Below are 26,291 nucleotides of genomic sequence, written 5' to 3' on the forward strand. Positions count from 1 at the left end.
CTTTTGCTTCACTCTCACCACCCTCAGAGTTGTTTCTGTCTGCAGCAGGAAGCTGTTTTCAGCAACTGGAAGGCGTTAGAAATGTGAATATTAAATACAATTCTCATTTATACAGAATCATATGACAAAGAAAAAAGGTTTTTAAGGTTTTACATTTCAGGACACAAAAAAGAAGAAAGTAATTATTTGACACCAAGTCTTGAGTGAAGAGAGGAAAAATCACAAAAAAAACCACAAAAAAAAACAACACAACCACTTCATGACATACTACGCTGTATCATCATCTCAAAATCCAGTGTGTGAAAAAGTACATCTCATGATTCAATATCTTGTAGAACCAGCATGTTTTCTATCTGACCATCAGTCTCTTTCAAACTTCTGGATGATTTCTGGCTCAATCTTCTCTAAACCATTGTTTTATCTCACTGAGAATTATTTATGCAAAACTCTTTACAGGTTAAACTTTGTTGACTAAGCCAACAAAGTCCTTGAAATCTTTTCCTTTTCCAGCTGTAGATTTGCTGCTGTGCTTGTTGGGATCCTGGCACATGGAGCCAACTTTGGCCAAGGCTTAGCTGTCAGGCACACTGCTTTTTAGAGAAGAAACTTCAATTTATTCAACTTCAGTGTATGGTGTGGAATTGGGACACAGCTAAAATAATCTAATTTAAGTAGTGAGGCATCCTGGGAGTGCTGAATCAAACCAAGTTTAGACACATTGGGGAAAAAATAGGCCAAGCTATATTCAAACTGTAAAATAAAGGTGCACAGCGGCAAAAATCCAACATGTTCCCTGATGATTCCTTACATGAAATGAATTCTAGTAATTTTTGTCTTACTTCAGAAGAGCCGCAAAGCCCAGCAAACACGCTTTACAGGGTCTTACTTGTTAATATCTAAAAATAGCCGTCGACAAAAGGCTCTGGCAGCTTGTCTTTAATGTTGTGCGCCAAGAGAATGCTGGGACCATACAGCAGGCAGCAGCTCAGAGGAGTAAGCACCAGACTACATACTGGGCATGGAACACAGTGTGAAAATAAAGACCCATCTCCTCTATACAATTTGTGTATATCTGTCAAAGCTAAGCGAGCTTTGTAAGCCATACTGAGGAATGATTTGGAAAATTAAAAAGACGTAAGGCAAACATAACAGTAGCAGCGGAAGAAGAACAAGAACACGCTCTTGAATTATTTAATTAAACCTAAAATTGGATGCACTGAAAAGTAAAAAAAAAAGATTACACTTCTCCCATCTCAACATATAATCTTTAATTACTTAATATACAAGTCATGTTTTCTTCTGTATGAAGTTAGGCTGTGTGACTATACGGTAGAAGGTTGAATCCGAATCAGTTCAAAAGTCTGAGGATTTAATAAAACAAGTCTGGCTGACTGACAAATTGACTAGGATGAACAGGAGTAAACAAAAAGACAGTTAAAGCCACCTTATAAATAAAACATGATGCAAAAGCAGACAGAGTGATGAGCAGAGAGGAGAGGCACACCAAGGTCACTGCTCGAGACTGCTGATGCTGACTCTCCAAGCCAAACACAATCCATCAAGAACGGAGGAGGTGACAAAACACAGACGCACAACATCATAATGGGCAGAGAAAAACATGTGCGCCAACACATAAAATACCAGCAACACACTCCGATGACTGACCAATCAGCCTCCACTCTTCCAACATGCTCATCACTCATTACTGCACATCAATCTCAGTCACATTTGCTGGTTCAGTCTGAGGCAACTGTGTCATTTGTCTCTGTCTGTGACGTGCAGTCATGGCAGTCTATGTTCAGTCCATCACACCGACTTCATTAAGTAAATGTGTCATTTGTGCTGAAAGTGCAGGAATTAAATTAGAAAATTTTCTACTCTGGGAAAATGCATAACTGCGAGAACATAATGGAATAAATATGTGAAGGTCCTGGGTGATTTATTTGCTTTCATGTTTTTCATGTTAATGTATATTTTCTGTTATTTACTGGATGATGATGACATCTCCCCAAAACTGACTAAAACTTAGAAATAAAAACTGCATGTTGCATCCTATAAGAATTTCCCCTTAATTTCAACAGAGATTTGTAAATTTACAGAATCTGTTAAGTGCTGGAAGCCTCTCAGTTTCCAGAGTAGTCAAAGTAGTACCAAAAAAAGCTTTGCTTACAAGCTCACAATAAACAAGCTGTGTGAGTGAAAAGGCAGAGTGGACTTACAGGAAGGAAATATCAAAATCACTGGCTATGACCTCAGCTCAAAATAGAGAACCTTGGCCAACATAGATATAATCCAGATATCTGATGCACAAAAGCTGGGTTCAAAATCAGCTTTTAACCTCATATCTCAATTGCAGGTACACGGAGAATTCGCCTGCCAAATATGAACAGTGTATCAGCCATAAAATATACATTATGGATTATTTGACAAACAACACACACCCTCAGATGTTACTATGCAAACTCATAAGAGATCATTCTAACTGAGTATTACTTTAAAAGGTCAGAATAATAATAAACAACAAATGACACAGTTGCATCTTAATTAAAACTTTTCCCATCATCAGTCTCTGTAGAGTCAAATGTGCCAAACAGTAGATGGTTGCTCCGATTTGATTCATACTTGTTTCCCACAATACACCTGAGGCGTATCAGGTGAACAGTGAAGTGTACAGAGTGAAGAGAAATGGTGACAGTACAGTCCTTGTGGTGCTCCAGTGCTGCTAACCAACATCTCAGACATACAAGCTTTCAGTCTCATAAACTGCGGTCTGTTTGTTAGGAAGTCACAAATCGACAAGGTTGCGGTGGTATCCTCCTGGAATTTATGGAGCTTGTCACATAACAGAGCGAGCTGAAATGAATTAAAAGCACTTGAGAAATTAAAGAACTTTGCTTAAGTGCTGCCTGATTTAAAGCAAGTATCTGATGGCGTGTTCAACCCAAGAGCCATAACAATAAGCAAACAGTAATGGGTCCTGAAAGGTGTTCACGTGCTTATTGAAGCGAGCCAATTTATGGCTTTCCTGTGACGTCACTGTGTTTCAACAGCGCTATCTTTAGAACTGTCCTGAGACTGGACTGGGCTGGAAAATACAGAGAATACCAAGAATCATCCAAGAAGACCTCCTTTTGATTACGGCCTGTACCAGATCATCACTATATTATCAGAATATCTGGATATTTTCAGATATCCAAACAGATTAGGCGTTTTTCATGTGTCATTATTTTCCTGTAAATCTCTGTATTATGTATGATATAGTGAGAAACTAAACTTTAAAAACTTCTGACATCCACTCTCTGGGTTCATGGCAGGTGCCAGACAATTTCCCTTATTTTCAAATCCTGAACTTGACAGGTATGATCATAATAAAACATTTATAAATAAATAAATAACCCCCCAAACACCCCCATTTTTTTTTTTCTTTGCACAGTAAACACACATGTAAATAAACGCTTAGCCAGAGAACAGAGGTGGCAAACGTAACTTTCCTCACATGTTAGAGATCAGATCTTAAGCAAAGAAAAACTTGGAAAATTGAAATCTTTATTTAAGCAACTTTTTTGCATTAAATCTCTACAAAAGAAAAAAAAAAAGTAGCGAAAGTCCTTAGTAATTAATAAATGTTCATTTTTGCTAACCATATAAAGTGCTAGTCAATAGTTTGGACTTTCCATCTGCGAGAAACGTAAATGTATAACAACATACAAAAGATGTCCTTACTAAAATATACTACAGTTATAAACCAACTTAGCACACCACAGTTTTCAAACTGGTGTCACAAAGGTGATCTGTATGTTACCAGTGGTAATTTTGGTTGTAAAATCAGCACAAGCATATCATGATCAGGAGGAACAACAAGTACCCAATAACTCACTGTGTAATTTGGATTTCCCGCCTGCACCCTCAGCTCTGCCAGCACCCAGATACCGTTGGTGAGTTTCATGGATTGATAGAGCATGTCCTGACCATCCACTGTACGCTTGGCTATGGTGAAGATGTTACTACCCTGCAGTTTGCTTGAGGCTGCATCTGTTAACAGAATGAAATAAACATTAGCACATTTTTCCACTGTTATTCTCCTCATTTTTAATTTGGTTTGCTCACTGACTCCTGTCATGCTCCACGGCTGTCTGTAGAAACCCTCATTAAATGTGTCAGACCATGAAGAAAATTCTTTTATCCCCTTATCATACCCGAAAATTTTCTTTCCAGACTGCCTGTCCAACAAAGATATAGTCACTAATTCAAAATGAACTTTTCTCCTCAGCTTCGGTCTTGCTGAGCCCCAGCAGGATGTAAAATCCTCCATCTCTGTTCACGGAGTAGAAATCCAATCTGTCAGGGGAACTCTCCATTAAGCTGTCATTAGGAATTCTTCTCCGGTTCAGCTGCTCTCACACTTGTGAGAAACTAAATTATGAAACATAAATAGGGACTGCAGATGATGAATTCTCATCCAAAACACTTTGCTTCATTAGCAGGGGTCTGATTTTGAGATTGACATGGCTGGTTGTGTCTATTTCCATGCAGGATATAGCTGCGTGGTGATATCTAGTCTGCTAGCGTGCTCTCTCTCTCTCTCTGCTCTCCAATCATCCTTCTTACCTGAGCTGAGATGGCAGTCTTTGATCTGAAACTGGGACTCATTGTCATTCGGAATGTCTTTCCATGTGGCAAGGAAAACTTGTCGCTCTGTGGATGAACAAATGTGATCACAGGATGAGTCCAAAGACAGAGTCCAGACTGAAATCTATGTGTCAATACTGGTGATTTTTTTCCCCCCCAACAGTGCGGTGAAAAACTATAGAAATAGTGTGTAAGCATTTCATTTCCATTGTCGACACAAGCTTTCCAGCTGTGGCTTTGACTCTGGAGCATTAGCTTGCAGCCCCTGGCGACAGTCCTGCTGCTAGCCCCATCAAAAGGCTCCACAGGAAGAAATGCCAACATGTTTTTAGCAAATAATTCAAACAGAAACCCAAAGACAAAAGGAAACAAAAGAGACCAAAGTAGCATCACTTTGCAGCCATATCAGCTCTATTAGATGGACTGTGACATGGATCTATGTCAGACATGCATCTATCTTTCAGTGAGGGCTCATAATTGTAAGTTGTTGACGTCAGCAGGATTTCAAAGGGCTTTTGAGTGAATTGATTAAGTAAAGAAACACTCACCCATCTTTCCGTCCTCTACGAACAGCATGCTCATGGGGTACTGACTGCTAAAGTAGAAGACATCAATGTTGTTCTTCACAGCCACCTGTATAAGGGTATCCACCCAAAGATGAAAGAACAGGGGAAAAACAAGAAGCAATACATGAGTAATTACGCTTCAGGTGCCCTTTGCAGAACAAAATCAACTAAATGTAGACCTCTTAAATCAGAAACTGTTTTAGGATCAATCCAAATCAAATCAAATTTTATTTATATATATATTTTTAGAGTGTATGTATTCATATTATCTATTTAATTTATAGTAGCACAATGTGCAACTCTTCAAAATAACTCACTAGAAATCTGATTAAGTTAATTGTGTTCATGTAAACCTGAACCTTTTTTTTTTTTCCTTTTTGCCACCTTCTGCTTTGTCAACATTGTCATTCAGTCTGTCAAAGTCTGCACAAGTTTAAGCAAAATAGTGTTTCAAAGGGCTTCATGAGGCATCAGATGTTTGGTTTGTTTGGCTTCATTATTAAGTGCCATCAAACATTTTCAGGAGAATTGAGGTTAGCGGATTAAATGTGTGCCAGGACAATTACTAGTCAGTTGAAATAACTCAGAGCCAGACAATGACGTGTGCGTGCCGCTAGTGGAGTTGCAACACCATTTTTTCCCCCTACGGTTTCAGCCACCAATCACCTCACGAGGGCAGAAAACAAACACAAACTAAAGAAAATAAAAGAATGTGAATCAGCATCGGGAATTGAAAAAAACAATCACATTTTACATCCCCAGTGGAGGAAAGATGTGTGGGCTTGTTATGCTGCAGCAGTATGGAAACAACACAAAGACTGTAACCAGTGAATGGAGCACATCTCTCAAGAAGGAGGCACACAAAGTCTGGCAATTTGTAGGGTAAATGTCACGTATGGCCATCTTTGGCTAGCTTGACTGTTTTGACAAAACATTTAACTCTGAACTACCAGAAGACAGACATTTTTCCAGTCATTCTTGGTCAAGTTCTGCTGGTAGGAAGGTAATTCTAACACTCTCTGTCCTGAGATTCAACTAAAAGACAGCTTTCTGTAACATAACCTTTGCTGACTGTGTTCTCCATTTTAGCAAATTCTATACCTGAGATGACAGGATTTCTCAGAGAATAAAGTTCAACAAAGGATTGATTTCTTGTTTGTGTGCTTAAGCTCAGTGCTCAGCATCAGACTGTTCAGCTCAAAACTTGAGCCAAAGCTACAATTATTTAACAAGTGAAAACTTGCAGCATATTGATTTTCTTGAACAAACCACTGTTAAGCAGATTAGAACTACCTGTGGCTTATCTCAGTGCTATTTCAGTGGATGAGATCAAATCAAGGAAACCGCTAAATTGGAGGTTTTGCTGAATACTGCAATATTTTCAAATTCTTTAAATCTTTCTAAATCTGGCATATCATTTTTAGGTCTACGTGGATAAATTGCAAGTGTTTAATGTTGAGTTTTTCCAGTGGCCACAGACCGTCACAGGCGTTTCATTATACAGGAAGCGGCTCTTCTTTGTAACATCACATCAAACACCTTAACTCACAAATATATAAAAGTGTATTCAATTATAAACCAGCTTTTGAATGTGCTTCAAAAGGAGATATAAATAAAGATTAAAAACATGGGGAGAGATAAGAATAGCAAACATTGTTAAAAATAGATGGATAAAAGTGGGGACACATGAAAAACTACCTCACAAAAAAAAACCTGTATCAAAAAGGAAAAAACAGGATACACAGCATCAAATCTAAATTGTCATGCATCAGCTTTAACATCAGTCCCTATTGTGACAAGTGTACAACTACTGAGACCACGCTCATCCATATGTACTGGTCATTGCCTGGACTCACCAAGTTCTGGATGGAGGCGTTTTTGACTTTCCCTGATGTTAAAAGTTAGACTGGAACGGAAACCCCTGACAGCTCTGTTTGGCACCACTGAGGAGGAGATGTCCCTACCTCCAGAAAAATAATGCACCCTTTGCCTCCTTTCTGGCTAGATGTTCTGTTTTAATAAAATGGAGGGATACGGTCCCACCAAGTCAATACCAATGGCTATCAGACTTTATATCCTGTGTAAAAATTGAGAAGATCAGATTTTCTCCCCAACATGGCAGCAGGAAGTTTTCTTTGTTTTTGTTTTTTTTAAAATACTTTCTACAAAAGCAGGGCTTCTAGGACATCTTGATGATGTCTCTAGCATAGGCTAAAATACTACTTTTCATGTTGTATTATGTCCATTCACATCTTTGGGCTGATGATACTTCCAGAGAAAGTGATGTTAGTCTTTGTTTTGTTTTTGTCTTCTAGCTCTAGTACTCCCCTCTGCATTCCACTGTGTGTGTATTTGCAAATGCACTTGACTTCTCATGTATGATGTCAAAGAAAGCCTCAATAAAATGATTCTGTATGAAAAATGTAAGGGAAAAAAAAAGCTAATTTACCTTCGGTCATTTAAACACGCCTAATGAATCAGCAGCTGATGAACACAAAGAAACCTTAGAGGAAATGTTGTGTAAAGGGAGCACATGTAGCAACAACCAACAAGCAATGATAGAGATCAGTCTGCTCAATGAAGAACTGTAGTCAGGGGAGGGCAGTGATTTCATCTCGAGCAGGGATCAAGTGACTGCACAGAAGTTTGTATGCTATTGGATCCATTTGAGTCAGGTGTGTTATTTTGGTTCTTGCTTGTATTAGCTGCCTTGGCAACCAGTAGCTCACCATGACGTCTCAGCAGATGAGCATTTCTGTTGTGATACAGCTAGTACTAATTAGCTACAAACTTTTGTACAATATCCCTTTCTAAAAAATTAATTCCAGATGTTGTATTTAATGGTGCATTGTTGATAACGCCACCAATGGTGGTTGAATACATATTTATATTTATCCTTGCATAGACAGGGGACATACAAACCGCTTCACTACAACATTTGTTTGGGGAACACGTGAATCGGAGGGCCGTCTGACATATGGCTTACGTGGTTCACAAACTCCTCTTACTTAGTACGCAGCAGTGATGCTGACCCACACTGGTACTCCTCTCTCATGTTGATAAAGATTTATTTTTTTGACTGCAGGATTCTGTAAAACAATTGGATTTTAATGGTTGAAATTGAAAACTGATTAATTTGCAAAACATTTCATTTGATAAACATCTGAGAGTCTGCATACCAATGTAATTACAGCTTTCATATTAAAATTGGGTTCAAATTCCAAAGGGTTCATCTTTACACCCCTGATCATTCCTGTATAACACAGAAAGCTGTTTCTGATGTCACAGAGAAACTCAACTGTACAAAGACTGTCTGGTGCAGTCTGGTGCAGTTCAACTAATATAATAACAGATATGATGCTTCCTTGAGTTGGGCTGATACAGACACTTCAATCAGAAATATTCACGGATCCTGTCGAAACTAAGGGAATCGAGACTGGCAAGTATTTCTGTCTAAAGGCCATCTGAAACAATGGAAACTGTATCATAATTATTTTTTCTGCTCAACATCATTAACCACAGACAGGAAGTTACACCAGATTATTAAATTAAAGACCTCTTAAGAAACTAACACAGGTATTTGATTGGTACTTGGTATCGACAGAATTTATCGTACAGAGAAAAAAAAATCTGAACACCCCGTTTGCTTACAATAAATTTTTCAGTCCAGAATCACAGTACTAGATGGCTTTTCTGTCTGTAAGTTAAAATCCGAAGTTCTTGAAGAAATGTCCCATAATGCCCTGATTTGTGACCGGATCAAGAATTCTTAGCACCAGCTACAGTAAATGTAAAAATGACTATATTCCCACACATCAGTCGTTGAAAGATCACTAATATCATAGCATCACAACACCTTTCATCATGATGACGGATGGGTAAGAGCAAACCATTTAAAGTAAATAATAACTGGAAATTTGTCAAACAAGACAGCGGGTCACATCATAGCACGGCCCACAGGCAGCCGAGTAGAAAGGTTAGCAAAAGCTGCTGAGGCCAGACGAAACAAAGGAGCCATGTGTTGTGAAACCACTAATGACCGCCCCCACCTTCACACTCTTATCTTCCCTCTCCAGCTGCACACAGGAGCCATTACTATTATGACTAGTAAAATAGAACTCTTCTGATAAAAATTGTGGTAATGACACAATGAAGAACAGTGAGGACACATTACCGATTGATTAAGACATTTTCAGGACAGTGTTGGGACAGACAGTTAGCTCCATGGTCTTTACAGGGCTAAATGACTCAGACGCTAAAATAGAATCATTTCATATCATCTTGCACTTGTACACTCAGGCCCGGTTTCACTCACGTAAAGCACAATGATAACAATGGTGGACCTCTATGTCATGTTTATGCTGCTGCATCTTTTTCATTCATTTGATCTGAAGCAAACAAATGTCTGCCTTTAGTGATGACACATATGTTACATCTGCCAGGTTACTAGTGGTTGGCACCCAACGCTTCTGTTGTTGTGTTGCGTTTTTATTCTTATAGAAGTACACACCAAGGTTTATTGCTGCAGGTTTCACTGCCCACTAGCGGCATGCACACTTCATTGTTTCTGGTGATATTTGCGTTTTTTTCCCTGCATGGCCATTATTTTCATTTTGCTGTTGTGCAAGTGCATTTTTTTTCCCCAAATGCGGAAAGAAAAATAATTTGGATGTAAACATCATGTAAAAAGAGCCTCAGTGATGTCTGGCACACATGTTAGTGTACCAGTACCTGTTAATAATCTTGTTGATTTGCTTTCAAAGTTTAGTCCAGGACTACAATTCATGAAAAAAATGATTTTGGAATGTGTAAAAAACACATCGATGTCCAACCAAAACAAAACGTAGCCCAGTCAGATAGACTCCATGCTAAAATAATATTGTGATGGTGTTACCTGCAGGTTGTTGAGAGGATCCATCTTCATAACAGGTCCTACAGTATTAAGGGGAAGGGTAACTTCAATACTCTGGTTTGGGCTAAGAGGGGTCAGAACCTGGAGGGGACCAGCTGGAACAAGACCAAAGCTAAAAAGAAAAAAGTGAGAGAAACAGTTTCACAAACTGTATGTCAATACAGAAGCCTGAACATTGCATGCAGAGAAGTTTCTCTCACCTGTTCCTGTTAAACTGGATGGCAAAATCCGTCATGACACTCATTGCTTTATTAGTAAGAGTCATCTCCATTTGGATCACACCAGAACGGCGGGCAAATGTGCCTGATATTTCAAGCCCCTTGGCCTTCATGGCTGGCAGCCAAACCTGAACATAGTAGTTATTTATAAATTGGAGTCCATGGTTATGTGTACCCAATCAAGGCCGCATAAAAGTGTTTTTGGTTTTTTTAACTCACAGTTTTTGGGGGACTGTAGGCTCCCATAGGCATCCCAACCCCACCTCCAAGATCAAACAAATCATCCAGACCACCGCTAACAGGGGCACTGAAAGAGCCAGGTGCTGCAGGTGGAGCAGCGCCAAAACCAGCACCCATCTGGAGGTCACAAAACAACATAAAGCACATTTAATGTTACCGTGTATTAGGCACTGACAGCCCAATAAATCTCAGAAATAAGAACTCACAGCAGGACTTCTACCCAGATCTCCGCCAAGCTTAGCGTGAGGAAAAAGCACAAAAAGGAACATTATCAATCATTTCATTTCTTCTTTCTAGTTGTGACACTAAAATACTAAAGGTTTTAAATAGGATGGATGGAGGAGTGTGAGGAAAGTCTTTCTATGATCAGAGACAGCTAAAGGGTTTAAACTATTAACAAGTAACTATAAAAAGGTGATGCTAATATACTCAAGCTCCCTTCATGTGCCTCAGCAATTAAAGCTGAGGGTCTATTAAAATCTGACATATTTTACTGAAATGCTGAGTGAACAGGTCTACTGTGATGGTGACAAGGTTGAGGATAAAGTGAACAAAACAGTCAGCGTGGTACCATCTCTACAAAGCTGAGCTAATAAGTAGAGAGCAACATTCTGACACAATCAAAGAAGTGTGATTTACTATAACTGAGGCATTAGTTAAAACAAATAGTGTCACAGAAAGTGCAAACAGGCACCAGTTACTGCTAAGGTTGACTATGCATGACACAGTGGTACAACAGGGGACAACAGAGGGGATTAGGTTCTAGGCTGGGGCTGGCCTGTACTAGTCCAGCTTGGTCCCTTGGACCAACCTCAGTGGGGCTGTAATCTGGGGGTGATGGGGACTGTTGTGGGATCTGAGGTGACTGAGGAGTGTCCGTCCGCTGGGGAATGGGCGGCTGATTGAAAGATGAAACACATCTCAGAGCCCAAGCATAAGATAAGAGAGGGTCTCAAGATTTTAGCATCATGCTCACTGGACATATCAAGACAATAAAACATGATAAATGATGAATGAAAATGTCACGTCTGACGACACTGGAAATAAAACCTTAAAGAGCCCACATTTCATTTTTAGTTTTTCTTTTTGCCTCTTTTCTTTCAAAGTCCTACATACACCTTTTTTTCTTGCACATGGAAAAATCTGCTGCATTATGAAGGTCTAAGTTTCACTAGAGAGTTACTTTATCTCACAGAAAGAACTCTGTCTGAACTGCCTTGAAACACCTTTCTGGATTTACAACTGTTACTTGTCTATAGCTGCATATGAATGTTTTGCAGGATCTCCAAACGTTTGGACAGTTTCAGATCCTGGCACCATCAATGTAATGGTCTATGTCACTGTTCAGGTATGAAACAAAATACTGGTCCTGTTTGGCAACATATCTTACAACAGCTGCAGGACTTAATACTGAACATGTCTGACTGGCTGTGTACTTCCAACAACTTCTTTTCCAGGTTTCTGTCTTAGATTTCTCATTGATCAATATCAAAGTGTAGACATTTTGTTAACTAAGCTGAATCACCAGACTGATAGCGGTAAGATTTAACCTCGGCCAAGCCACTGTAGCTATGCTGATCATCTCAACGCTCAAAGGTCACACACACCCAACAGCATTTTTTGTCATTGGCCTTTACACACTGCGCTTCCCAAAACCGTGGGAGTCTATTCACAACATTATCCCTCGTAGGTGAAAATGTGGACGCGAGATGTCAGCCTGTATCAGTTTCAAAGTTATTGTGCAATCCGGGCCAGCAAAAACAGAATATTCCATCTATGTTTACATTTGATTTAGTCATGTCCCGTCTCCTCAAGCGCAGAATTGTGATGTCTGTCTCACTTTAGTGATGTAAAAACCAGATGATATGGCGATTCAGACTGACGTTGCTTTGAAAAATATCAGAAACTTATCTAATAAAGTACGTGATATGAAAGGGTCTGTGCAGTTTAGACTGTCCTAAAAAGATCAGATATGGGTCACATATGGGCCATTTTGCCTGAATGTGTGTAGCCTTTGTGAAGCCATGACATTTGTCTGCAATTACACTGAAAATATTTCCTTTGTAATTGCGTCATTTTATGCTTCAGATCTATAAACAAACTAGAAGCACTTAGAAAGTGCTGACCTCGGCCAAGTTTGAAGCTCTCATGGAAAAATGTTCCCCATCTTCCGACAGTAAAGAATTTGAAAAAAAAAAAAAAAAAAAAAAAAAAAAAAAAAAAAAACCCTGAACCCAGGCGGGGACATAATCGTGTGTTCCTTATTCCATTTCTGAGATTTTTAAAAAATTTCATCAAAATGCATCCATAACTTTGATTTATTTGCCAAGAGACAAACCAACCCTGCTGATTACATGATCTTGGCAGAGGTAACTAATAAAGAGTTAACTCTTGTTGCATTTCAGAAAAACTTTCTATCTTTATTAGAAATAAGAGTTAAATAATCCAAAAATAGCATTTTGAAATTGTGCAAAAACACTATGTGGGCTCTTTAAAATACATTTTTTATAATAGCCTGATATGGTCTCTAAAAATTGTTCCCCCTCCCTCCATGTAGTTACCGGCTCAGACTCATCCCCCATCTGCAGGTGCAGCAATAAACGAAGAAAGAACAACATAAGCGGTCAAAGAAAAAAAAAAAAAAAGCACAGGTAAAATGAAAACATACACTACCATCACTGGTTCCTATGAAGACATCAACTGAAATGAACCCACTCAAAGTGGTTTGTATAAACACATACCAGGCTGTCCAGTCCGCCTCCAAGAAGATCCATGGCCCCCATCTGCAAGCCAGAAGTAGGGGCTGGTGCTGGAGGTCCAGTGGTGGTAGGAGGAGTCAGGTCCAAATTGAGAAGATCACCCAAGAGGTCTCCCTGTGATGGAATGACAGCTGGGGGTGCATCGGAAACTCCAGCAGCAGAACCAGTGTCTGGGCTTTCGACACTCTCCCCACTGGAAGAGATAAAAGAAAACAAAAAAAGGTTAAAGTGGACTTCCTATAATCATTTCCACTCATTTACTTTTTTGTCTTAGTTTCTTTCATATGTTTATATTCTGACTGGTAAAATTCTTGGGGACTTTCCAAGGAGGTAGACAAGGGGTGAAAGGGACTGGTGACAACCAGTCTGGACGTTATCGGATCCCGCAAACAGAAGCAAAGTTGTAAAACCCTGTATTTTTGAGCATGGCAATGTGTCAAATCCAGCTGCACATATCTATATAACAACCACAACAACATTTACAGCAGGACGTCTCCATTTAATTAACTACAGTTGTGGAATATTGTGAATTATGTGGTCTTTGACATGGAGGTAGACAGGTGCAAACACAGAAAGTATGGTGAAGCACATCTGCACAAAATGTGTTCAAATCTTTTAAAAATAAACAGTTTGAACTTTTGCCATTTTCCCCGTCATGCGCCCCATATCGACGGCTAATTCTGCAACCATCTCGCATCCTACCTGACCTGTTAGCTCTCTAGCCAGCAAAAGACAATCTTACGATGACTCGTGTTTTGTCCTTTTGTCTCTTTTAACCTTCATCTTTTTCTTTGCTGAATCAGCGACGTTGTGTGTTCAAAACAGCCAGTGTGTTTTCTAGCGTGAAGCAAAACCCTGCTGCAACGTCTCGTCACGTCCCTGATGTAAGAGTGCGTTTCTCTGTTCAGCAGCGGCTATAGAAACACACGATAGATGTCACTGTGTCATCAAACAAGTCCAGAACGTGGAGTTTTAAGGTCAGAAAGTTACATAATGAGACTTTAAGTAATAACACATTTTTAACACAGCAGATAAGCCAGAAAACATAAAAAGATGTCAAGTAATCCAGAAAACACAAAAGGAACATGCCACTGGCTCTAACTATAACTTCAGAGATACTTTTATGAATTACTCGCTTGCTACTTTGTTTAGTTACTTGATTGCAGTGTCTATGATTCTTGTCTGTTGTACTGGATGTTTAATGCATATTGGTCATAATTACAAACTATCATACAAGACACTGTAGGACTGTGGGACAGAGAAAGAGGGGAGGACCCACTCTTTTTCTGTCTTTAATTGGGTTTTAATCAGGGTGTCATTCTTCCCTGAGGTCAGGTAAACAGGCAGACTGACATTCAGGTAGATAAACGTACATTTAGATTTGTAAAATGTTAAGCACACAAGTAGGAAACAAAGTTAATTGCACTTGACAAAGTTTTGATTTTACATGGTCACACTCTAGATTACTGTCATTTTAGTTTTTGTTTTTTTTCCCCCAATTTAAAAGCAAAAAAAAACAAAACAAAAACAACTCACGATCCAGCACTGCCAGGAAGTCTCTTGTGTTGAACACCTCGGCTTCCTTCAACAAAAGCACTAGGGGGCTTGTGGTAGACAGAGGCCAGAGTACCAATGTGACAGATAAGCTCCTCCAGCAGAGTCGGCTCGATCAGATCAGTCTCCTCTGAGATCAGGGGCTTCTCAGCCAGAACCACTTCCTTGGCAGCCACAGGGTCTGTGGAGAGCAGGCGCCAGTAGATGTAGCCACGATCCCTGAGGTCTGGGTTATCAGAATCCTGCAGAAACAAATGGAGGAATGACTATTATTTTTCATGGAATATATACAGTAAATACTTACCATTAAGCTTTTTCCCCCCCCCCGTAGCCTTTGATACGGGACACAGAGCAACAATTCAAAGGTATCAAAACCTGAGCAAGCCTTAGAGTAGTGTGATTTGAAAAATGTATTCAGCAACTTAACAGAGCACATTGTTGTTAGAAAAAAAGGGGAACTTACACAGAATTTAACCAAAGTAAGAGAATATATCATTTCTGCTGCTTAAAGATCTATTATTCTTACAGGGAAGCTGATCCATAATGGCTTCACAATACAAATGTTTAAATAACAGAAAATTGCTTTGGAGAAAAAAAACAGAAAGAACAATAAGCTACATCTGATGAGGAAAACTTACACAATTTAAAAGAGGAAAAAGTCAATGCTGAAAAGCAGTAGGTAAGACAGGGATATATATTTTTGCCTCACCTGTGTTGCCAGGCTTAAAACCTGCTGCACCAACTCCTGTGTCTCTGTCGGCTTTTTTAGGAACAACTTGACAATTGCAGTCAATAGCTGCAGCTGCACCTAAAGATTGCAGTGAACATGTATGGTAAGTTAAAACTCTCCACTCTCCTGTTTTTAGATGTAGTTTAGTTTTTTTTTGTTTGCTTAAAGCAAAACTGCAATACAGTGGCAAAATACATCGTCATGACAATCTTAAAATTCTGTACTAAACCCACAACAAGTAAGTGGTCATTTAACCAGGATACAAACCTTTTTTTCTTGCAAAATAATAAACATATTTGAAATAAATGCAACAGTTCTTAAAATGTACAAAAGGGAACACCTGATGCATAATGCATTTCTTTCTACCCACAAAATCCTTTCATATGAGCAGAAAAGCTCATCTGAGGCAATATTACAAAAATAGTATAGAAATCTAATACTAAGAAGAACCATCCTCTAATGTTCTACACACGAGCTGTTCCTTTAGTAAAGTCTAAATTCAAATAAGTAACTACATAAGACTTGACATATTCCATAGAGAGCTGTGGCAAATGTTAAAAAAAAAAAAAAAAAAGATTTTCTTAAAGATGTGTCCAGTAAGAGTCAGATAGAAGAAGTGTTGGGTTGTTTTTCCCTCCACTGTAATGTCTCTACAATAAACAATTTGATGAAGTGCTAAAAATTATTTCACTACTGCAATTTCCCCCTTTTCTCTTTTTTGAAATGAGCACATTAATATAGTTAAACACAAGCAGTTGTTTTGTTGCACAGCTATATGTGTCCTCCTTTATCAGGGCTTTACACCCAGTAACCACTGGTTTTAATTATTCCTAATTACAAAGTTTTCTTTCTACTGAAAGCAGAGACGATAAATTATTTGTGGAACTACTACTGAAATATTGACTTTCTAAAAATACAACAAACCCCTGCACCCTCCTAAACACACCTGAGTGCTTTCATCATGGAAACCCTCCAAAAAGCTCTCCAGTAGCTCATCAGCATTGTCAATGCGCTCAGCGTATTCTCCAACAATCCAAATCATGGCTGCACGTGCCTCTGGCTCATCCAAGGAGTCAAGGTTCTCACACAGAGTGGCAATCACGCTCTCATACCTGGAAACAGTCACACACAACATCATATCTATGCAAATGTGAAAAGTGTACTAGAAAGGAAAAAAACGAACCTCAAAATGCTTATTACTACAATTTCCTGTTATGATTATTTTTCTCTTTTATGCTAAATTGAACAGAAAAAGCACAGAGGAATTGAAGCTGATAGAGACACAACCACATCTGACTTGGGAGCAGAGTAGTAAGCCACTGCCTACTATCTTGTAAAACTGCATTGTTCAGCAGATGCAGAACATTAGTATGTGGAGTCATGTTTTCTTGCAATGTAAATTATTTTTTTCTCTCCCTGTAGCAGTAGTGTGGTCTTTGGCCTCTTTTTACCAGATGCTCAACTATGATGCCCCTACAGTACATGAGGCACTTGTGATTTGCATAAAAATCCATGGTAATAAATCATTTAATTTGCATAATGATTTAAATTTTAAGATTACTGAGGCAAAAATGTGTTATTAATAGATAGGGCCAAAGTTTAAATTGATATTGACTCATTCAGATCAAGGCGTGAGCCATGCCAAGCAGGAGGTTTTGCAAAGGCTCACGACTCCAGGATGATGGTGCACTGCTGTGTGGGAGAGGTTTCTGTCTGGCGCATGAATCCAGTCCACAGAACAAGTGATGCTCAAGCCAAGTCATCCTGACCTTTGACCAGGTGCTGTCACAGCAGTGTGTCAAAAGAGTTGTCAACTAAAAACAAATGTTCTTGTTGGAGCCTCACAGTAAAATCCGCCTTCTCAAGCACCTAGTCTATAAACTGAATCTACCTTAGAAGATGCTGCATGTTTCCACTTTTTAGTCTGAATTTACAAAATGACAGGGCTATTCATGTTGCTCCTAGAGCACCACTGAACAGCAGGCTTTCAATGTATCCCTGCTTCAACACACCAAACTCAAGTTAAATCGATCCAACAGCCTATTTGATTCTACACAAGGACTCACTCATTTAAGTTAAGTGCGTTGGAGCAGGGATACATTGAAACCACCAGGATTGTAGCCCTTGTGGGACAGATTTAAATACTCCTGAAAAAAGTGTTGACAAAATGTGTATGTTACCACACTCATGTGTAGGGATACTTACTTGTTGGGGTATTTGCGGAAGATGTCCTTGATAACCACAATGGCCTCCTGTACGACATAATTGACCTTAGTTTGGATAAGGTCTAGGAGGGTGCTGACACAACGCTCTGCTGATTGCTAAGAAATGGAGACAGGGAAGGAGGAGTAGTCATGTACACATCCGGAGATAAGGTCTGTGTTGATAACATTTACCACAACATACAGGACCAAAAAAAAAAAAGAAAGACTTTGCAGAAATTTTATTCAGGGTGACTTTTTTTATATGGTTGCTTAAAACATTAAAAGCAGATGGGTATCTTGTGTTGAGCTGTGGGGCTATGCTATAAAAACAGTTTTTTATTGATATTCTGTTCAAGATATTTTTTTTAGGTTAATCAAAAAAAAAATCAAGCTACACGACCCAACAGGGACGTGACGTCATTACTACGTAAATGACTTTATGTAGTAAAGTCATTTGTCTGTCAGACTGCAGTGCTGGAAAGAGGCATACAATGATGCCGATGATGAACCAACCATGCCACCTAGCTGTGTACCTGGCCAACTGCTCTGTCTTCATAGAGTCCCTAGTCGACAGAATCTGCACGACTTGGGCTGCTTGGTTATGTTAATATGGAACAATAAAAAGAAAAACAACTGAATTAATTTAGTTAAAAGGTAAAAATGAGGCACCACAGACGTTGGCTGAGCTAAAGACAGTTCAGAAATCATATGAGCAGTGAACAGCAGGGCTGAATCAACATCCACGTACCGCTGTTGGTATTGAACCATATGTGCACATATTTACTGGAGCTACTACACACTGTGGATGTTTTTTGTGACCAGTAAGCAGCACATGGCAAAGGTCAGAGTGCTGCTTACCTGCTGAGAGAACCAAAGCAGCATAGTCAGTGGATGCTTGGTGGATTGATTTTGTGCAGAGCCACAGTGACAGAAAGCCCAGGGTGGTTTTAAAATATATTTCAGTAAACAGCTGGATATAACAAATACACTGATACAAAAGCTGCAGATGGACTCTTGCCCTGAGCACTGCCATGTTCAGACTGTGCTGATATTTCAACTGAACTCCTGGCAGAAGATAATTACAATGGCTGCAAAGTGGCTGAATACTTAATATCTGCCATGTGAATTGGTGGTGTTACATCTACCCAGTTCACTCCAGTTAAAATGAACTCAGCTCTGTTTGAACTGTCCTCAGCAAACACACCCCCATCATCTGAAAGAAGCAATAACTTCTCATTTTCTGAACATTTTAAGACCTAATTGTTAACTTAGTAACTGTTTTACTCACTCATGTTTCACTGGATGGTTAACTTTAAATATGAATAAGAGTGGGGGGAAAAAAACTAGAAAACCCCAATAAAGAGGAGAATATTCTTTCAGAACAAAACCACTTATTATGTCAAGCTCTCTTTTTGGTGGCCATGTATTGTTTGCCATGTTGTGATGTGACTGCGTTCCAGTAAAACCAAAAAGAAACACAAATATAAACTTGTTGAACTACACTTATGACTGCAATTGCCTGTCATCATCTACCTCCACTTTGATGGCACAGCGGCCAATGGCCCTGACTGCTTTACGAACAAAGTCCACGTCCACCTCAGTGGCGTACTCCTTTAACTCGGCCAGCACCTACATTGAGACAGACAGCTGTGTTACTAACAACATTTTTCTTACAGGACAATTCTAAGATTACATTTTATTATAAATGTGGGTTTGTTACCTGGGCAATGTTAGCTTGAGATGCAAGACGAATCATGATGTCCAGTTTTTCCAGTTTGACATAGATTGGGTCGTTGTATTTCACAAAGAAAACTTTCATTTCATGTTTCATGATCTCTGGGCTAAAAAACACAACATGTTTGTAAAAACAAAGAACAAAAAGCACAACTGGAAGACGGCACGTTACAAAATTATTAAGCTCTTTTTATACAAACAGAGCAGCAAAGAGAGCATCTTTCCACACTTACCGTCTCTGGACAATGAGGTTGATGTTTCTGAGAGCCACATACTGCAACTCAGGCTCAGCAGAGAGGAGAGTAACCAGTGGAGGAGCAAGCTTCTTCAGCAAAGTGCCATAGTAGTCCAAGTCTTTTGGGAGCATCTCCATGAATTTCATTAAAACTTTAACTGCTGACAACACCACTGCAGAGTTGGCGTGGGAGAGCCGTGGGGTGACACGCTCACAGATGCTGCCAGACGTTGAGAACATTGGGAAAGAGATGAGGAAAAAATAAGTCAAATGACATCCAGGATGAGGAAGTATAGTAGTACTAAGCCTTACCTTTGGGACTCACGGTCATCGCGAGGTGTGTAATTGGCCAGACAGTCAAGAATAAATATCTGTCCCCACTCTGTGCATTCATTAAGAGCTGTCAACAACTTGTTTATGGTCTGAGGATTCAGGTCCAGTAGATTACTGTTGGGATGGGACTCTGCTATCTCAGACAGCGCTGCCACTGCATTTGCAACAACCTACAGTTGAGGACACAAATTTAAACAAAGACTTATAAAATCCCAAATCAGGAAAGTAAAATGTTTCAGTGCCTAGGAAGAGCTTAAGAGTGTAACACATAGCAAATGTTTGTAACCAGCTATACAACACAGAAAAAGAAATCTATTTGGCTAAATAACTAGCAGACGCTAGCTTGATAAACGTTCTGTACCATGGGGTTGGAGTCCGATATGAGATCTTTAAGGGTGTCCAGGAAGCCTTGGTCCTCCACCAACTGGGCATTGATATCATGGAGCTTTGCCACACACACGGCAGCTGTCTTCCTTACATAGGGATCTTCATCCTTCAAACACTTTCTCAGAGGCTCACAGAGGTACTCGGTGATCTTGTCCACACGAATACAGCCCATTGTACGAACGGCAAGGGCCCGAATAAGAGGGTTTGGGTCTTCACAGTCCTGGTGAGTGGATCACAGATGTCACAAACTTTTTCTTACATTTTTATTCATTTCATTACTAAAATATTTTATCTGAGAGACATTTTGATTTAATATTTGTTTTCACTATCAATCTGCAAAATATGTATCACACACTTTGAGGTGTCGGTGTTTTTAATTATAACAAAAGAGAAAAGGTAAAACTATGAAAGCTGTATTTAAACCAACATGCTGAAGATAGTAATTATCATACTTAAGTCAGAGAAAGTCATGAGGGAAGTAACAACAAGGTAATTCCCACAACAGTGGCAGCTGTTGCCCTTAACAACATGAATAGGAAGGTTCAAATTACAAACGATGGAACTTCTCTAGCAAAATGTCTTCTCTACCAAATGTGATGCACAAAGTTTAAACCTCTGCATGAACCCCCCCCCCCCCCAAAAAAAAAACAGTACAATCAGGTGATTCTATCTCAAGAGACTAAAATTACAAACATTCTTCTTGTATCTGTAACTTCAAGGACACTTCTATCAAAATCAAACAGACTTATCACTTTACACAAATAAGAACATCTGTATAGACTTGTTGTGAATTTGTTTAATTTTCAAATTTAAAACATATTTACCCTAATCATTCCCAAACCACCCCCTTATCCTTCCATCCCATCAATGAGAGATTTTTAAATTATATCATCAGATTGCTTCTTCACAGTATATAAAGACTGAAATTTACCTTCACAAAGGTGTTAACAGCCATGATGGCCATGTCTGGCTGACTCTTGGCATAGTTCATCAAGTAGAGGTAGACCAACTTTTTCAGTTCCAGGTTGTCTGTTTGCATGCAGTTTACGACATCTGGGAACAGAGCACTGCGGGAGGAACAAACTCTTATGTGACTATTCACTCAAAAACAGAGTTGTGGGTACTTCTGGGATTACTTCTAATTATGCACCTGACATCCTTGCCCACTGTCATTGATGCAATGACCTTTTTAACAGCCTCCTTCTTCTTTTCTTTTTTATCACTGTTGAGCTCTGCTTTCAGCTCGAAGATCTCCCCTGCACACACACACGGCAAAAAGGCATCACCACATTATGTAATCCATTTGGCATGAGAAATTGAGGTATGCAGAGGTGTGTAGTAGTACCAACAGTGCAATGTGCTAACTGCAATGTGTGTGTCTGTGTACATGTAGATTTCATTTGTACATAATTGTAAATCCCCTCTGGTGTTATATTAAGTATTTTTCATTCTTCAGCTTAAAACCAGTGGTTTGGGTTCTTGCTTGGTGAAGTAGCCCAAAGCAGACAAGTCAATAGGGATTAATAAAGTATTTTTTATTTCATTTTCATTCTTTTCTTGGTGCCATCAGAGTTTCTGGCACACACTTAGAGTGTAAAGTGAGGCAACCAATTTTAAAGCAGTAATCCTACCAGCTGACAGCAAAGTCATGAAAATGATGAAAAGACCTTTTTAAATTAATACGTTTTAAGCTGCTTTTTAAATACAATGGTAAGGAGTTCCAGAGTTTCGGGTGACAAACTGAAACGGACAGTCCCCTTTTGTTCCAGGTCTCGATCAAGTGACAGCCAGCAAATCCTGACCAGATGCTCTCAGGGCCCTGCTGTTACAGTAATGCTGCAGCAGAGCAGGGACACAAATGGAGAAGTGGCCATGCAAGCATGTGCGCAAAAACTACAATTTTTAATTGAAATCTAGGTCTGATGGAGCGATAGCTACCCTTCCTAGTGTTTTGGTCAGATGTCTGGCAGCTGCATTTTGAACCACCTGCAGAGGGTTCAGAGATGAAAGGCTCAGACCTGTAAAAAGGGAACTTCAGTAGTCTACACCAGAGGTTCTCCAACTTTTTGAGTCAGCTTCTCTCACAGAAACGATGCCATTTTCAGATTTTAATATGACATTTTCTAACTTTTGTTTTTGTGTTCATGTTTTTTTTTTAATCCAAGGTGCTAATTTCACAGATTTATCTTGGCATTAATGGTTTAATCTTCGATTTATTTGATAAATTTAGGCTATATATTTTTGACAATTATCTTGTAACCTCCTGAAATGATCTTGCAACCCACACAGGAGCAAAAACAGTGATGTAACAATTGGTCTTCTTTTTTTTGTGTGTGTGTCTTGTCCAGCATTTATGCAAGCAGAATGATGGTCTGGCTGCTGTGTTCTACTGAGCAAATTTACTGCTTTCTACTGCTGGACTAGACCAGAGAGGATAGAAGAGAGACAGAAAGACAAAGAGAAAGCGAAAGAAAACACCTCATAGAGAAAGAAGACAAGAGAGAGATAAAGAGAGAAAGAAAGAAAAAAAAAGACATATGCATACACATACGCATAAACACCCATACACATTTGCCTATACAAACGCATGTACATACATATACACAAACAGGCCAATCTTAGAATAACTGGTCTTCTTAACTTGGCAATATTTCTCAGCCAACAAAAACAGCACTAACCTAATTATGTACATGTTGGTCTGGACTCAAAATCTAACTCAGAAACACCAACTCTATTATACTTGGAGCCAAAGCAGATGGAGCAAAGAAAAGCACCTTAAGACTTTGAACATATTTACTTGCACATTATAATTAGCTATTCAGTGAATGTTTATGTTGAAAGAATATACTTACTTTAATATTTTAGTAAAGAAAAAAAGACTGATCTAATTTTTCTTCAAACTTTAAAAAATTCACACTCCCCAGTTGACCATGCCACAAAATGCACAAAGCACTTGACTAAACACTGGCACTTTGAATGATTTTAATCTTATTTTAATCAAAATTTAGCATTTTATCATTTAAATACTATACTTAATTTATAAACAAATATAAAAAGATCAGACCTTTCTTGGTAGTGGTGAAGTACTTGGAGTCTGTCATCTTGGATCCAAACTGTCGGTTCTCCTGCATGAGATAGAAAGGATGGGTAAGATGACTCCTATGTCTTTGCTTGAGTGGAAAATTGCAGAATCACAAGAGCAACAGGAAATACTAGAAGTGCAAGCAAAGGCAAATAAAAGGATTTCCTGTCTTCTCCTGACAGAGTTCCTTTGGGGAGAAAAAACAATGGATTCTGCTGAGACACCAGATTCCAATAAACTTTCTTTAAAAGTGAATCTTTAAGTTCAGCTTGGATGGGGCCAACAAAAAGAACCAACTTGGAAGGCTTTCTGCAGTGTGTGACAAATGTATCCTGCTACTGTTTTCCGATTTCCACCTAAATGACAATCTCTCTCTCTGTAAGACCTTTGCTACTGTGTACAATGACACATTAAGTTAAACTTTATCATTAATGTTTTAGGAAGGAGATGCATGTTCAGACTTTGCAAAAGAACAAAGCAGGTAGGCTAAGTAATCAGTGGAACATTTTTATGTCTAAAAGCAAAAGAAAAACCAGGATTTCTTAGCAAACCTCTGGCTTATGGAGAGTAGTATGATTAGAGAGTCATTCTAAACTGTGTGGAGCTCAATCAGACAGTCTTATATAAATTAGTCATATCGCCAATGCATTTTTAAAAAAATATATATTTATTTCTTTAAGGTGTTCTTTAAAAGGTGCACTTTATATGCTATAGGCTGTCTTGAATATACACTGAACAGCTAAATGTGTATATTAATAAATGTTTATCTGCAATGAAATAAACATGCTTTCCCAGGCAAAAAAAAAAAAAAATTATACATTTCATTATTTCTTTAGACTTACATAATCAGATATAACTAATTTGCCTTTTAACAAACTGAGTAAACACATAACTTACAAAGTTTTTATCAATCCAGCAGTCAGAAAATAACAATAAAGAAGCATGTAGGCGTATTTCGTTTAACTAATGAAAGTTGCAGGTAAGATGCTGCTATACTGCAATAATAGAACAGATAGGCTTATTATTATTATTATTATTATTATTATTATTATTATTATTAATATTATTATTAAGCATGAATAAAATAAATTTGTGTTTGGCTAAGTTATGTGAAAATGTATTGCTAGCTTGCCATTTGGAGTGATTAAACCAACAAACTTGTTAAAGTGTCAAGCTGATCATTTATTTGGTTTCAGTTGGTTGTCAACATCCGACTGGTTGCTAACAACGCTACGGACGATTTAGCTAGCTGATTACGGGGCGTTTTTAACGATACACCATACTTGTGCCATGTCAAATGAACACTGAACTACCCGTATGCCTTTTACGTAATTTATATCTGAACAATATTAAAACTTGACAAAAGCTGACCGTATCATGTAATGAGAGATAAACTATAAAGTAGGGATAAGCTTTGCTTGACCAAGTAGCATCAGGCTACACTGAAGTTAGCATCGTAACTCGAGTGTGTACGACTACAAGCACAATAAATATATTGTTAACGGCAACACAAAGTTGACAGATTACTGTGACAATTAGTGCAAATGTTCACGAATTTACCAAAACCCTTCGAGGTTTTACTCACGTATAGCTGATTGGCCCATTCCTGCATGTTTGCAGTAGTTAGGATATATGAATGAGAGTGTTGCTAAAAGGCTAGCAGTGTGTGCTGCACTACGCCTGTCAGTGTCTGCTAGCTGCCGGCTACTTGTACAGCTAGCAAAGCTGAGACATGACCTTCTAAGTAGAGGCTTAAGGAAGCCTTTGCCGGGATAGTTAAGCTCTTAATCTATCGGCCTAATTCAGACCTTACCCAACGAATTAGTGTACCTTCTGGAGTTACAATGAAGTTCGCCACGCAACGAATTAAAAGAGAAAATCTCCACAAACATCTTACCGTTTCAGGCGTAGTAGGAGCAGTGATGGCCTTCGTCCCCTCCCACTTGATTTACTTCCGTCTTTCCACAAAATAACAACTGTCAAGCAACGTCAGCCTTCATTCACAATGTGTCCTTTCATGCACTCTCTCATTACATGTTTTAAGGAACTATTTTATACACTAAGTATTGTTTGGATGCATATAAACATAGCTTGTGGTTGCTTGTTAACATAAGTAGGACATTTCTCATATTTACACATAAATATGCTAAAACCGGTTGTAATGAACTCTGTAAGATTATTTTGTAGATAATGTTATTTAAACGTTGAAAAACTATCAACTGCACTGGTTTTATCTATTCATGCCATGTTTAAATGACAAGTGCTTCATCTTTCATTCAAGTAACTACCTTTCACCACCATTTGAGAAAATGGTGTAATGCTGAACAACACCTCATTTGTATTTAAGGGAGTGTAAAAATCAAAGGCTTCTTCCTGAAAATATCCTTGTTGGTATTAAATCTCTGACAATTTCATATAATCCAAATCCATTCTGTTCTCCACACTTCTAGATCCACATGAAGAAACTGGGAGTATATTTATGAAGTTCAGAAGAAATATTTTATTACAACATTTCATAGCATTGTTCATGTTCAAAAAGAGTAAAATGCTGCAGTATTGCTATTCATACACACATATTTCACAATGTCAAGCAATCTGTACATCTTACTGAAGATTGTGTGAAAATGAAAACAGGTCAAAAACATTCAGAGTTCACTGTGGATAAAGAGGAATAAGACTTTATTAAAATTTCCAAAGCCGTGTATAAC

The 26,291-nt window shown here is 38.7% G+C and overlaps 1 protein-coding gene across 1 annotated transcript in view; it reads right to left on the minus strand.

Moving 5' to 3' along the window:
* Nucleotides 1–25,517, minus strand: part of ap1b1 (adaptor related protein complex 1 subunit beta 1) — a 32,110-nt gene extending 6,593 nt beyond the window's left edge. The window contains exons 1-21 of the mRNA XM_079251923.1: nucleotides 25,481–25,517; nucleotides 23,566–23,626; nucleotides 21,652–21,757; nucleotides 21,433–21,568; nucleotides 20,476–20,721; nucleotides 20,094–20,284; nucleotides 19,780–20,001; nucleotides 19,533–19,653; nucleotides 19,346–19,441; nucleotides 17,814–17,929; nucleotides 16,555–16,720; nucleotides 15,588–15,686; nucleotides 14,861–15,120; nucleotides 13,307–13,517; nucleotides 10,772–10,801; nucleotides 10,545–10,682; nucleotides 10,308–10,453; nucleotides 10,090–10,219; nucleotides 5,178–5,262; nucleotides 4,609–4,695; nucleotides 3,878–4,032 (exon numbers count right to left, since the gene is read on the minus strand). Coding sequence (XP_079108049.1) covers nucleotides 3,878–4,032; nucleotides 4,609–4,695; nucleotides 5,178–5,262; nucleotides 10,090–10,219; nucleotides 10,308–10,453; nucleotides 10,545–10,682; nucleotides 10,772–10,801; nucleotides 13,307–13,517; nucleotides 14,861–15,120; nucleotides 15,588–15,686; nucleotides 16,555–16,720; nucleotides 17,814–17,929; nucleotides 19,346–19,441; nucleotides 19,533–19,653; nucleotides 19,780–20,001; nucleotides 20,094–20,284; nucleotides 20,476–20,721; nucleotides 21,433–21,568; nucleotides 21,652–21,757; nucleotides 23,566–23,602 — 2,778 coding nt within the window. The 5' untranslated portion in view covers nucleotides 23,603–23,626; nucleotides 25,481–25,517. The remainder of the gene's footprint in view (nucleotides 1–3,877; nucleotides 4,033–4,608; nucleotides 4,696–5,177; nucleotides 5,263–10,089; nucleotides 10,220–10,307; nucleotides 10,454–10,544; nucleotides 10,683–10,771; nucleotides 10,802–13,306; nucleotides 13,518–14,860; nucleotides 15,121–15,587; nucleotides 15,687–16,554; nucleotides 16,721–17,813; nucleotides 17,930–19,345; nucleotides 19,442–19,532; nucleotides 19,654–19,779; nucleotides 20,002–20,093; nucleotides 20,285–20,475; nucleotides 20,722–21,432; nucleotides 21,569–21,651; nucleotides 21,758–23,565; nucleotides 23,627–25,480) is intronic.
* Between the last annotated feature and the right edge of the window lie 774 nt (nucleotides 25,518–26,291).

The sequence above is a fragment of the Telmatherina bonti genome (assembly GCF_933228915.1).
Source record: "Telmatherina bonti genome assembly, chromosome: 13".
NCBI lineage: Eukaryota > Metazoa > Chordata > Actinopteri > Atheriniformes > Telmatherinidae > Telmatherina > Telmatherina bonti.